Below are 13195 nucleotides of genomic sequence, written 5' to 3'. Positions count from 1 at the left end.
CATATAAGATAAAGCGCCTCTGGTTCAGGCTTGTCTGCAGAGAAATGTGAGAGAACAAGCTTATTTCAACGGCCTCTTCAAAGAAACATCAAGGGTCAAAGTTGGCTCACGCAATTCGGTGCAACATCAAGGAGGCTGAAAATGAAGGAGGGGTGGTGGTGGTGGGGGGGCATGTCTGGAGGCATCAACAAGCATGCATAATGGGCATGTGAAAACAACCGGCCCTACACGCTGAGAGGAAGCGGTAAAGCTATTACTGCATGAATCATTGAGCTTCGGTTGCTACTTTGCCACATTAAAACTAAAGAGGTCATTTCGCAGTCACTCAGAGTGAGAAGTCAAGAGGTGCAGCAGCCTTAACCTGTCCGCCGGTCCTGCAGCGAATATTGTTTGGAGGCTAATGCAATAAATGATGCAACATAAACTGTCTTCTCTCAATGACTTAATAATGATGCTGATAAACAAGCCCCAGAGTTGCAATGATACTTGAAAGTACTTTCTTTTCTTTGAACTGAGAAAGAAGCCTCATTAGTGACCAAATAAAAGAAAAATATGGATTGAATGCGGACCTGGGGATCCAAATTAAAACACACACACACACACACACACACACACCGACTGACACAATGCCTGGGCACATCCTCTGGCTTATCTTTGTAGATTTCAGAGGCACTACACACAAACGCACAGTTATATTTATGAGCGCATGCATCAGTTGGAAATGGTAAATAATGAATTAAAAAGTACCCATTTCAAGACGACCTGCCAAGTTTCTGAGTCAACTGCGATAGCTGCAGATTGGTTTAATAAAATATGAGCTAAATTCTCCCCTGGCACTGATGCAAAAAAAAAAAAAAAAGGCAGGGTGGGGGCAATGTAACGTAAACACGCCGTGTCTGGGGCTGAGAAAGGACTCAAAGTGGTTCTGTGACACGAAGGGTTTTCGAGGGTTTTTCCAGCTGTGGAGAGAAATGTGATGGGATGTCCTCGGCACACGCTGAGGTAACAGGAAAACAAAAAAAAAAAGAAGGAAAATTCCAACCAGCTGAATTCGTTAATAATCTATTTGGCTCTGTTCTGGACATCTTCCACTCAGAGGAAAACCTCAGAGAAGGCACACGCAGCAGAGATCTTAAGAAAGAGTGGGATGATATGTGACAAGGGGGCCCTGACTGAATTCATGCTGGAGGAGGTTCAGAAGAGCCAGACCAACTTCCCAATAGTATACAATATTAGCTTTGGAGGAACACCTACGTAGGAGCTGTTCTCATTAAAATAGTTTTAATTCCTTTCCCTTCTAATGGCTTTCTCTATAGTTTGTGTTATTTAAAGCTCTTTGCATTTTTGAACCCCCCTTCCTTAAGACTGAGCATATTTATGCCACAAATCAAACACACTGGAATTCTACTTTCAGCTGCTTCCTTAATCACAATGGGGTGCCACAGCAAGAAGCTCCACATTTCTTGACAGAATTTTTTGTACACCAGACACAATCCCCAAATGATTTGTGCCTCCTGCCGGAATCGAACTGGCAATCATTCATTTGATAGGACTTCAATGTGGAGCCTCTGCACTAGGGTTTTAGTAGTTGTAGTAAAACTAATATCAGGTTTTTAGGGCCGAAACTTGTTTTTCTGTCTCTTTGAGTTGCCACAGTGTGGGGTCATTTGAGATTTGCATGCCTTTTTTATTTTATATTCGCGTACGTGACACTTGGTCATGTTCCAGCCAATAATCAGCCTTGTGTGAAAAAGCTTTCTCCACATCTAAAAGGAGTCACTCTGCCCACACGCTGTGGCAAAAATATATATATATATTTTTTAAATGTGCAGGGGTATCCTACAAAAAGGTTGAAGGCTGTCTTCGGCAGTTCCCCCTTAAGTGCTGTTTCTTACATGACATTTTGGACAGTGGAAATTGCAGGCTGGAAGTGCTTTTCCTATCTTTTTAAAGGCTCCCACTGCCATTGATTAGCCTTATTTTAGAGCCCCTTAGGCATTTGGCTAGAGAAGCCCGTTGTAGCAAAGCATTTCCGTGAGGTTTGAAGAGAGAATTTTTAAAAATATTTCCAATCACGCTTCTTTATAATGTGAGACGTTTGCTTGTGCAGAAAGGACATACAAGAGACAGGAATGTCTTTCACAGAGACGTTTATTGAGGTCAATAGAGTGCAGCAGAACAAGTTAACACGTGTCAAGCCACTGTCACTCTGGAAGCCTTCCTGACAACAGGGTGCACATTTCACAAAGTGTATCCGTTTCTGAGCATTCCGCATTCCTCACTGTCTGGATCCAAGATGTTACACATGTGGTGAGCCCGTTGAGACAGAGAATGTGAAACTATGCAAGGTCTTTCTCCCCAGCATAGAAGCGAGTAGCTCTGAAGGTACCAGATGCTGAATCATTACATTCCTCCACGTCTGGCTGTTTCACTGAACGGCTCTGGTGCAGTAATTGGCCTCTGAGAGACTCCTTATCAGAGTGACCCCTTGTGCTTTTTGACCTCTCTTACAAGTCTTTAGGAGTAAAAGTGTAATGAATTGTTGAGGCTTCGAGTGCATCACTAGCCTAATATTACTTTGAATAAAATGCAACATTAATGTATAACTGCATGAAGAATTTCTAGAAGGTTGGTTCAAAGAACAAATAAAATAAAAACAAAAAAAAATGGTGATAAAAACTGTCTGCCTGTTTCAATCTTTGAACATAAGATGTCAACAATGTAGATTTATGATTTATGTGATGGTTTGATTAAACCATGCAAACCTATATACCAAACACAATGCCAGAGAAAAGGATTTTTTCATGTTTATCACTCAGCTGATTTCCTGTTTTACATTTTTTTTCCATTGGCTCTCGTGCAGACTTGGTAGTTTTAGTTTGTTTCTTTTCCACACAAGTTCCATTCACCACCTCTTCACCAGCTCCTTTACTAAGCTCTTCCTTATAGCTACTGTGCGCAGCCTCCCCCTACTTGTCAGACTGTCTTTGAAGCCATTGTTGTCCAGCTGTTCAAACATTTCCTTGAGCAGTTCCTGTCTATTTTTCCTTGTGCATGCCTGTTTGTCTGCTCTTTGAGTTATCATCTTTTTTTCTTCCTTTTTTTAGTCTCGTTTGATTTCTGCTTTTGCTTCCTCCCTTGCTGGATCTGTTTGCTTCTCCCGATCACCTTTCTTGCCATTAAAAAATTTGGATTTTGGACTTTTGCATTTGCGTTCTTCCATTTCAAGTCACGCGCATCCTCTTGGAGGCTAACGCCACAAAACTTGTCCTCTCGATGTTACTGATGTGCTTGTTCCCTTGTTCCCTGCTTGTACCCGCACTGTTAGTGGCAAACACTCGCGTCTTCAAAATGGCATGTCATGCAGCAAAACCCATGATGCCACACAACAGAGCATACAAAACAGCAAGAACAGTTGAACAAAGAGGAAGAGTTCACGCCTGTGCTGCCTGCAGGGCAGTCAGTGTGCTCAGGAACACGTTTGACAATTATTTTCAGGGGAATATGTCACTGCTTGAGAAGACTTTTCTGAACATCAAAGTCGGTCTCTCTGAAGACATGTTAGATAACTTCAAAGTCTTGTGACTGCTTTGCCAAGAGGTGCTTTCCCTTTGTTTTGCTCAGCTAGTTTTGTTTTCCATTTCATTGTGCAGCAGATGATAAAGACTGTGAGTCCACGTTGCATCATGGACCTGCTCTCTGTAATTTACCGCTCAAGGTCTGAACAGGCATCGGGCGAGACTTTAACCACCAAAATATTCTGACAGGTAGGTACGCGAGGAAGAAGCTCCGAGAAGGTCTTTTGAAGCTGTGCCATTTCTTTCTCTCTCTTTTTTTCTTACTTTGAAAGCATCATGAATCGAGATGCCATGATGAAATTACATTATAATTTTGTAATTTACAAATTTTTGTCTGATTGCACATCAAATCTATCATTCTATTTTTTTTTCTCCCTAAGGTTGTTATTTTGAAGGCAGCAACGATATTGTCCGAGAATTACTAAGACCTTCAGGTTACACGGAACACAAGGGAACGGATGCTCCAGACAATATTTTACTTTATCTAACAAGATTTTTTTCTTTTTTGTGAGACCTTCCTTTCATTCCTCAAAGAAAATCAGAACAAATAAATGCTGCCAAAGTCTCTGGATGATAAAGGTTTTTAAACGGGAAATGTATATAAGTATGTATGAATACAAAGTGCAGTATGGCAGAAGGGAACAGCTGCTCCCTTTTCAGAAATGATCAGCTGTTGTGCTGCCTTTATTTCCCACGGCATCAAAACAGCAACTAGAGGCTGAGGCCTACACGTCTTCTTAATTAGTAAGTCATCCTCCAACAATATCCTGCATACATGCTGTTATGAACCTCATCTACCTGCTGCACATATACTAGGTCTCTAGTGACATAATTATATGACTGATGCCGAGGCATTAGTTGGAATTACTGTGAGTGTCGGTGGATGTTATAGAAACATCTCTGCATATTGGCCTTGAGCCCATTCAGGCAAAATAAAATCACAGTATGAAATACATAGCGTGAAGTGGAAAACGAAGCACCCGTTCGTCCAATCTTTGCCTGTCGAGCACACTAAGCACGGTCTGAAATTTGTGTTTGAGTTTGAGTATTTATGGGATTTGTGAAGATTTGGTTTAAGTTTTCATGAGTAAAACAAAGCAGTGTTGTGCACATTTGACTTACGCTGTGTAGTTAGAAATGAACAGCGGGACTGTGGGAAAATAAAAGAATGGCAGGACGGCTGTTTTTAGCAGCTTTTTGTCTGATGTAAGTCAAGAAAAGGCTCCGGCTCTTCTGAAATAAAGCATAATGATTCGACTAACAGGAACACACTGAGACATGCTGTGTCGCATATTCTTGTTAATCATCCTCTGGTTCCTATCATCCCCTGCCATTTGCATTTTTTTCATGTAATAAAGTATTGTAGAAGTATAAAACATGGAATAATCGCTTACTTTGGCTCTGGATGAGAGGATTTGTTTTATCTGTAGTATGCTGCAATGTAACTAAGGCAACTGAGCTATCCAACTTTGCAGATCACACAGATTATTTCAGTTAATTCATCTCCTTCTCCAAATTTTTCTTCACTTTAATCTCAATACTAAACAAGTTAAAAAAAATTTTTGTTATGTATGGTGGTGAGAAAAAAGCTTCTGCTTGGACTTGATCTTTGATGTCAGCTGCCGCAATCAAGCACCTAGCCATGCAACTGTAGCATTCCCAGCCTCCTCTGGCATTAACATCAGCATAAACAGTGTGCACTGGGAGTTTCACTGTATGGGTTTCCATGGCCATCAGTTCCAGTAGGTGTAACATGTCAGTGTCCCAGTACTGATGTCTGGTCTTCGTTAACATTACAAATGATACAAATAGGTGTATTAGCACAGGCTTCAAAAACAGGCTGATAACATCAACAGAAAAACTGAGAGGCGTAGGTTAGCATTTCAAAAACAAAAAAATCAAACAAGTAGAAAACGTTTTATTTGAAGCTGGAAGAGGTAACTATGGCGTCTTAAAGAGTTTAGATGAGGAGTAGACAAAATTTTGTTTCCAGAGTGCCACACTGACTTTGATAAAGCAAGAAAAGGACTGCATGGTGGAAAAATGGCAAATGGCCTGTATTTGTATAGCGCTTTACTTAGTCCCTAAGGACCCCAAAGCACTTTACACTACATTCAGTCATCTACCCACTGGTGATAGCAAGCTACATTGTAGCCACAGCTGCCCTGGGGCGCACTGACAGCAGTGTTGCCAACTTAGCGACTTTGTCGCTATATTTAGCGAGTTTTCAGACCCCTTAGCGACTTTTTTTCTAAAAAAAAGTCGCTAAAAAAGACGTGAAAGCGCGGATCGCTTTTACTCTCAACAAGCAGCGGGTGCTGTAACGCAGTCAGTTCTTTTACGCTTTTACTCTTATGCTGTTTTGTGGATCACAAGGTTTAAAACTACTTATAAACACACACACAAAGTAACTCCACCAGAGTGCCTATTTCGGGTCACTTTTGCCGGTCCAAGCCCGGGTAAAGGATCAGGGTTGGAATTGTGACATTAAAAAAACAATAATTGCTAAAAGAAATTTAATTTGTAGTTCTAAATAAACTCTAAATGCATTTAGGATGTTTTTTACTCACTTTATGTCTCTTCCACGATGTTATTTCACTCTCCAACAACATAGGTTACAATTAGATTAGCATGACCAATTATGCAAATTAGGCGATGACGTCATTTAGCGACTTCTAGCGACTTTTAGGACAGCCAATAGCGATTTTCCTTACTGAGGAGTTGGCAACACTGGCTGACAGAGGCGAGGCTGCCGGACACTGGCGCCACCGGGCCCTCTGACCATCACTAGTAGGCAACAGGTGAAGTGTCTTGCCCAAGGACACAACGACGAGACTGTCGGAGCCGGGGCTCAAACCGACAACCTTCCAATTACAAGACGGACTGCCAACTCTTGAGCCACGATCGCCCCATAAAGAAACTCAAATCGTGATTTCAAAAAAATATCACCTAAATGCTTTAAGAACATTTAGCCTACATCTCTTCAGGTGTTTCAGATTCACCACTGTTGAAACACATTGGACTGGAATAGAGTTAAACAGCAGAGCAGACTTGTTGCAGTTATTTGTTTCAAGATTCCTCTGTATGCTGCTCTTTCTTATTGATTTTTTTTGAGGGGGGCTGTTTTGTTTTGTGGGCTGGATTGAGATAGTTGGCTGGGTGGTTCCTTTCCTCAGGCCATATTTTGCCTATGTGTGGTTTAGATCCTCAGCCCACAGTTAAACAAACTGCTGATAAATGAAAACAGCTTATATCTATGGCTACTCCTTTCAAGCTGGCTAACATATGTAACCTATCATGATGTACCTTTCACTGAGCATGGTATCCATGAGAGGTAAATATAGGGGAGCTCTCTGCTCTTCAACCAAATATCAACCTGTAAGCAAAATAGCCACCGAGATACTTTTTGGAAGGACTAGTCACGCCCAGAGTGGTCAGTCTGTAAGCTATAAGGTTGTGCTCGTCTCGCTCTGTGTGCTAACGCTGTAACTGATTGGTAAATGGTAAGTGGACTGGATCTTATATAGGGCTTTTCTACTCTGACCACTAAGAACTTTATACAACATGCCTCACTCCCCATTCGTACAGCCACTGCTTCTTTGGTGAAGTGCTTTCTAACGTTCACACACATTCACTCTCTGATGGATGCATTGGAGAGTAACTTGGGGTTAGTATCTTGCCAAAGGAGCAGCCAGGGATCAAATGACCAGCCTTCCAATTAGTAGATGACCTGGTCTCCTGAGCTAGAGCCACCCCTCAGCCACTTTTGATGACCTCTCACCCTGAAGGCTGGGATAAGCACCAGCCACGATAAACAAAGTGGTTGGCTGGCTCGATGGACTGTAAGTTTGTTATTGCTGCAAACTTACAGTCCATGCTCCTTGCTGACTGCTTTTCTGTGTTAAATATTTAGCACACGAGTAGGAAACTGATACTGAATTTTAGGTAAAATAAATAATAAATATTAATAATGATAAATAAATATTTCTATGCTGCAGCAGGTAGATGGACACACCTGCTCCAGTACTTCCTGTATAAAGCCCACCCTTCCTATTCTTCAGCATGCATCTTTTGTTTCTCAGCCATAGACAGTATAAAATATGTACTGTACATAGCCACTCTGACATCACCTATTAGTTTTGGACTTTTTGTTTTGAACCCTCAACACTAACATTTTGGCTGTTGTTAATGCTAATTCTTCAGGTAATGCTAGTTAGCTTGGTTAGCAAGCTATGTCCACAAATTGTATGCATGCAACACACAGACATAATAATTTGGCTAATAAAAGATAGACAAATAATCAAGAACAATTAATAATATTAGTAAGATAACTCAGTAAAAAGTCTCACAATGGCACAAACACATCAGAGAGATCCACTTCAGTTGCTCGGATTAATGGAGTTGAGGCCTAGCAGCACCTGCTGGCTAGAGCTGCCTATGCCTTGATATCTCTAACTCAATCATCCAAACAGGTAAGTCACAAAAGAATTCAACTTAAATATACCACCTAGAGCAGGGAGGATGTCATTTTACATCATTGGCCATCTATCAAGACTTTTCAGGCTTGAACTGTAGGGCATAAATGTGTAAAATTACAGAAAAAACTTCCAGTATTTCATCGTTCATTGCCCAGATGGTCCTGCAATTATGAAGTGAAAATGTTGATGTTGTTGTTTCTATGTGTTTCTGTCTATTGCTTAATGAAAGTACAGGTCAAACTTATGCCAACGGGGTCTTTTTCCTCTAATATATATCACGTCTGATTACTTGAGCTTTCTATTTTTTTTTTTTAAATACAGACAGCTCATTCATTTTACAGTATTTGTAAAGAGTAAAGAAAAGAAAAGATCTATAGAAGTAAAGTATAACCCACAGATCAGATCCCAATAAAGGACACACTGTAGCTGATCCCCGGCCTCCATATTGAAGTAATTTGATAGAAGCTTGTAGTCAGTGAAGGAGTCAAGTCTTCACAACTTCAGCCGGCAGAACATCGGGTGCATCCTGCGTCTTTGAGCCAGCGGATTTCCCGCAATGAGAAGCATCTGCAGCAGAACAGAGTGCGGGGACAGCTCGTGAAACACCTGGGCACCGGCTATTTACCGAGAGAAATAAGCAGCAATGGCGCGTTTTATTGCGCTGTGGATGGGAACTCTCCTCCAGCTTTGCCACGCAACGATTTATACAAACAACTGGGCGATAAAAATAAGAGGGGACCTCGAATCTGTGAACAGGATAGCAGAGAAATATGGATTTACTAACATGGGACAGGTGAGTGCCCTCAAACATGAAGAGGGCAATTATTTACACAATTACCAGACTTGCATTTGGAAGTTTCATTTATTGGAAAACTGGAAATATTGGACAAATCTAACTGTGGAGCCACTAATGGCTTTACTAATATTTTTTTAGGATTGCATCAAAAGCTGTTGCTATCTGTCTGCACTGTATGATCAGCCGTCCAGGGACGAATAAATTATATCTGCTAAAGATTTAAAGAAGCAGCAGATGAACAGATACATTCATAAATAAATAAATCATGACCACCAGCATGTTTTTCAACAAGAATTTGACCTCTGCATTTAGCCCAGAAATGAGCAATGAGAACACACACGCTCAAAGACACACTACAGGCAGTGCTAGTGCTGGGAACTTAACCAACAACCATAATCCAAAGTTGCTTCTCTATGAGCCACTGCTGCATTAGTTGCACTCCTTTCAGACTAATTTTTCTACACTTTCATAAAGTAACAGTTAAACTCCAAAGAAATAGCATGCTGTACTTTATTGCACATGGGATAGATGTTCAGTTTTCACAGCAGGTGATAGAAACCAGAGAGACCCATTCAAACTAAAAAGACTGCTATACAGTAATCTTATATTCCTGAGGTTGAAAATCAAAAAGTAATTATTTCACTAAAAGGATATTAATGAAATATTTAAGGGCATAATTTGTTGTTCTCTTGCAATAGTGTGAGCTGTCATGTGTTTTATTAACTAGTCATTACTCAGTGGACTGCGCTTGTATAAAAATATTAGCTGACATACATTATAGAATGCACACAGTGACGTGGTATGTGCAGCTACACCAGTACACAGATGAGCAGCAGTGTGGCTGAAACCTTTTGGCTCAGGTTGCCCTGGGCTGTAAAACTATCAGCGGTATAAGGTAGCCGTGTTAATAAAAGACACCACGAGCAGTTTAATAATTAAAAAGCTGCTTTGCACAGTAGCAGAGCAGAACGAGCAGCACGCCTCCACCTCCAAACAAAATCATTTCGAGGATCTGATGTGTGTTTTCACCAGATTGGAGACCTGAAGAGGCATTACAGTTTTCGCCATCACGAGACGGCGAATCAATCCAAAATAGGCAACAAAGAAGTGACTGATCGCGTCGCCAAGGAGACCAAGGTATAGTAATGAGATATGAGTAGGACGGGGAAGCTACTGGATTATTAATCAGCAGCATCATGTCCCCTCCGTACACTCCACGTACACATAGGGACACATGTTCATTGTTCTGGTCCCTCCCCTCACATTACAGCTTTGTGTGCACGAACACTAACAACACCTAAAGATGTCAGAAGTCCTTAAAGATCAACAAGGTGTTCAGGGTTGCATCAAATTCTTATAGTATCACTAAGCAGCTTGGGCATATAGTACAATCAGACAGGTTCTAAGCAACTCCCAGTGTTATCTGGTTACACACAAAATCACACTTTCTTTGTCTTCCACCTTCAGAAGTTAAAGAACATAGTCGATAGTAGTGTCAGTGTTTGCCAGGAGGACTTTTTTCCAACTTGGGAAAGGGAACCATCCAAGGAGCTTTTGAGTTTACATTTAGTAAACAGCTAGGGATTCATCTTTTTCACAGCATTTAGCGTACGTCAGACTTTTTAGCATTAATGTCACTTTGTACCAACATTTTTGTTCATGTATAATCGAGTAGTGTCTGAAATCACAACACACTAACATAATATAATTCAGACTGTATGACCTATGAACTGTATATTGAAGATGAATGTTGCCTCAAGCTGAGTTTTTTTAAAATGGAGGATGAATCTGATTAAGAATTCAAGGGACCACTCACTTCTCCTACATCAACGTGGCACGCTAAGGAAAGGCCCAGAATCATAACCTTCTATGTTTGTTATCTGTTTTGATTCTAATGGAGATCACAATTTACAAGTGAACATCATTTTGTATTCAGTGAAACCTCAAAAACACAAAAAGCACAACACAGAAACTCAACTGCAATGAGTTTACTGTGGTGTAAGAGACAAAGGGTTATTTTTATGTTGACTTCTATACAACTGGACTATTGCAAAACAGAAGAGGCTCCCCCTGCTGGCCAACAAAAGTAAAGCTAAATACAGCCTTTAACCATAACATGATTTGATACATGATACATAACAGTGAAAATTCCTGAGAAAGAGTCACAGAAGTTAAAAAAAAAGTGTCCAACGCGAACACTATTATTGTATTATTGTGAATTTTCAGGAATTTCAATAAGTGCCCTATAACGGGTTCAGGAACAGGAAACTGCTTCTTTGGTGGAGCCATGTTTGCAGCTTTACTAAGCACAGTATTTTTTAAAAACTGAATTCTAACATGGGTAGCACGGTGGCACGGTTGTTGACCCTACGACAGACTGGCGACCTGTCCAGGGTGTACCCTGCCTCTCGCCGTATGACAGCTGGGATAGGCTCCAGCGCCCCTCGTGACCCTGAAAAGGATAAGCGGAAGCGAATGGATGGATGGATGGATGGATGAATTCTAACATCAATGCAGGATTATAATGGCAGCTGTAACATGGAGCTGTTCAAGAGTTTCAGAGCACATTAGCACGTATCTGATAAATGAACGCAGAGACCCTAACAACCATTAACAGAACCAAGAAATGTAATTAGTTTTGCAGGAATAAAAACAATAAAAAACTTCTGAATTTGCACCAAATTTAAAACCTTTTAACAACTAAGAGCAGATATTAGCCTCATAAAGGCACTAGCGGAAAAGTTTAGCGTCCACATTTTGTGATACTTCACTGAACAAAGTTACCATTTTGACCTTAAAACGGTGTTATATGAGCAATTTACAGAATGATCAGGATGTGTTTATATTTCAGTGAGACAGCTGCATGTTGCAGCAATTTGGGATTGTGTTTTTTTTGTTGTTGAACGAAGAGCGTGCAAGTCATTATCTTGCACTGATTACGTTTGTGCCCTTTGTCTTTGATAAGTCATCAGAGTATCAACCAGAGGTACAGTGTCAGGGCCCCTCCTCTTGAGAACATAATTGTTTTTTGCCAGCGCAGTAAATGCATTATAGCTGCTGAAATATTTCACAATGGATCCAAAAAAGTAGACATAAACATCTGTACAAATGTTCCTTTTAAGGTGGAATGGCTCAAGCAGCAGGTGGTCCAGAGAAGAGTAAAGAGGATCTCCAGAGCCGGTCATATCTCTCCTATCCCCATGAGGAGAGAGCTCCTCCCTGCTACGCACCATCAGTCCAGCGACCACATGCAGGACTTCAGCGACCCAGTGTGGAACCGCCTGTGGTACATTGTGAGTCAGATTGTTTTGTTTTGTTTTCCTTTGCCATGCTCAAGTCTGAAACACAGACACACAAACACACACAAACCCAGACAGACAGACAGAGCCTAAAATAGACCCACATTTATTCTTTACTCCTGAGGGTGAAGCTGAATGTCCCACTATTTCGCTCCACAGCAGTGCGGTGACTCCAAAGCCTGCCAGTCTCACATGAACATTGCAGCGGCCTGGAGGAGAGGGTACACTGGGAAGGGTGTGGTGGTGTCTGTCCTAGATGATGGCATCGAGAGAGAGCATCCGGATCTGAAGCCAAATTATGTAAGTGCCCTGGGATGGGACACTCTTCTTGGGAAGGGGACATTAATCATAAGCAGTTTGGCAGAGCTCTTAGTGTAAGAGCTCAGACAGATATTGCGAGCAGGGTTTTTGGGCCAAAGGTTTGGAAAGGCCAGCTAAGAGTATTGGAATGGACATTAAACGTCTGATCCACTTAGCTGTTGAGTGGACTGGTGAATAATGCTCTTTGTGATTTGTCTGATGAAATACAGTCAGATAGCTGCTGGCATGGTGTTATGTGCCGCTACTTAGTATCTATCTGATTTAGGATCCTTTTGCCAGCTTTGATGTGAACGGACAAGACCAAGATCGTTCTTCTACCAGTGCTGTTAACAAGTGAGTACTTTGTATCTCTGGAATTGTCTTTGCACCTGCTTTGCAGCTTCCCTGTCATAATCCAGAACTCTAATTAATGCATGCTTTCCCTTTCCGTTTTCCAGTAATTACATGCATGTATGGATATGCAAAGTCCCCAGTCTAAATTCTGTCTTCGCATAGCTTGATGTAACGGAAATAGCCCGTCTTCTCCTCATGCATATGCATTTAACCTCGCGTTCTGATGTTCTCCTCCTTTCTTCGAAGCCATGGGACTCAGTGCGCAGGGGTGGTTGCTGCGGCTGCAAATAGCTCTCGGTGCACCGTTGGAGTTTCTTTCCACGCACACATAGGGGGTGAGTCCATGTGACGCCATGAAACTCGCACGCCGAAGGACTTCGTGAAAGGCAA

The 13195-nt window shown here is 41.4% G+C and overlaps 1 protein-coding gene across 1 annotated transcript in view; it reads left to right on the top strand.

Moving 5' to 3' along the window:
* Positions 1 to 8560: 8560 nt before the first annotated feature.
* pcsk5a (proprotein convertase subtilisin/kexin type 5a) overlaps positions 8561 to 13195 on the top strand; it is a 41251-nt gene continuing 36616 nt past the window's right edge. Inside the window, exons 1-6 of the mRNA XM_005917301.2 lie at positions 8561 to 8849; positions 9885 to 9989; positions 11975 to 12145; positions 12311 to 12451; positions 12738 to 12805; positions 13052 to 13140. Of these exons, the coding sequence (XP_005917363.1) occupies positions 8700 to 8849; positions 9885 to 9989; positions 11975 to 12145; positions 12311 to 12451; positions 12738 to 12805; positions 13052 to 13140 (724 nt within the window). The 5' untranslated portion in view covers positions 8561 to 8699. The remainder of the gene's footprint in view (positions 8850 to 9884; positions 9990 to 11974; positions 12146 to 12310; positions 12452 to 12737; positions 12806 to 13051; positions 13141 to 13195) is intronic.

This window comes from Haplochromis burtoni, unplaced genomic scaffold (assembly GCF_018398535.1).
Source record: "Haplochromis burtoni strain Fernald_Lab_line unplaced genomic scaffold, NCSU_Asbu1 Contig_23, whole genome shotgun sequence".
NCBI lineage: Eukaryota > Metazoa > Chordata > Actinopteri > Cichliformes > Cichlidae > Haplochromis > Haplochromis burtoni.
Note: the sequence above shows the minus strand (reverse complement) of the source record. Positions and strands in the feature narration are given on the sequence as shown.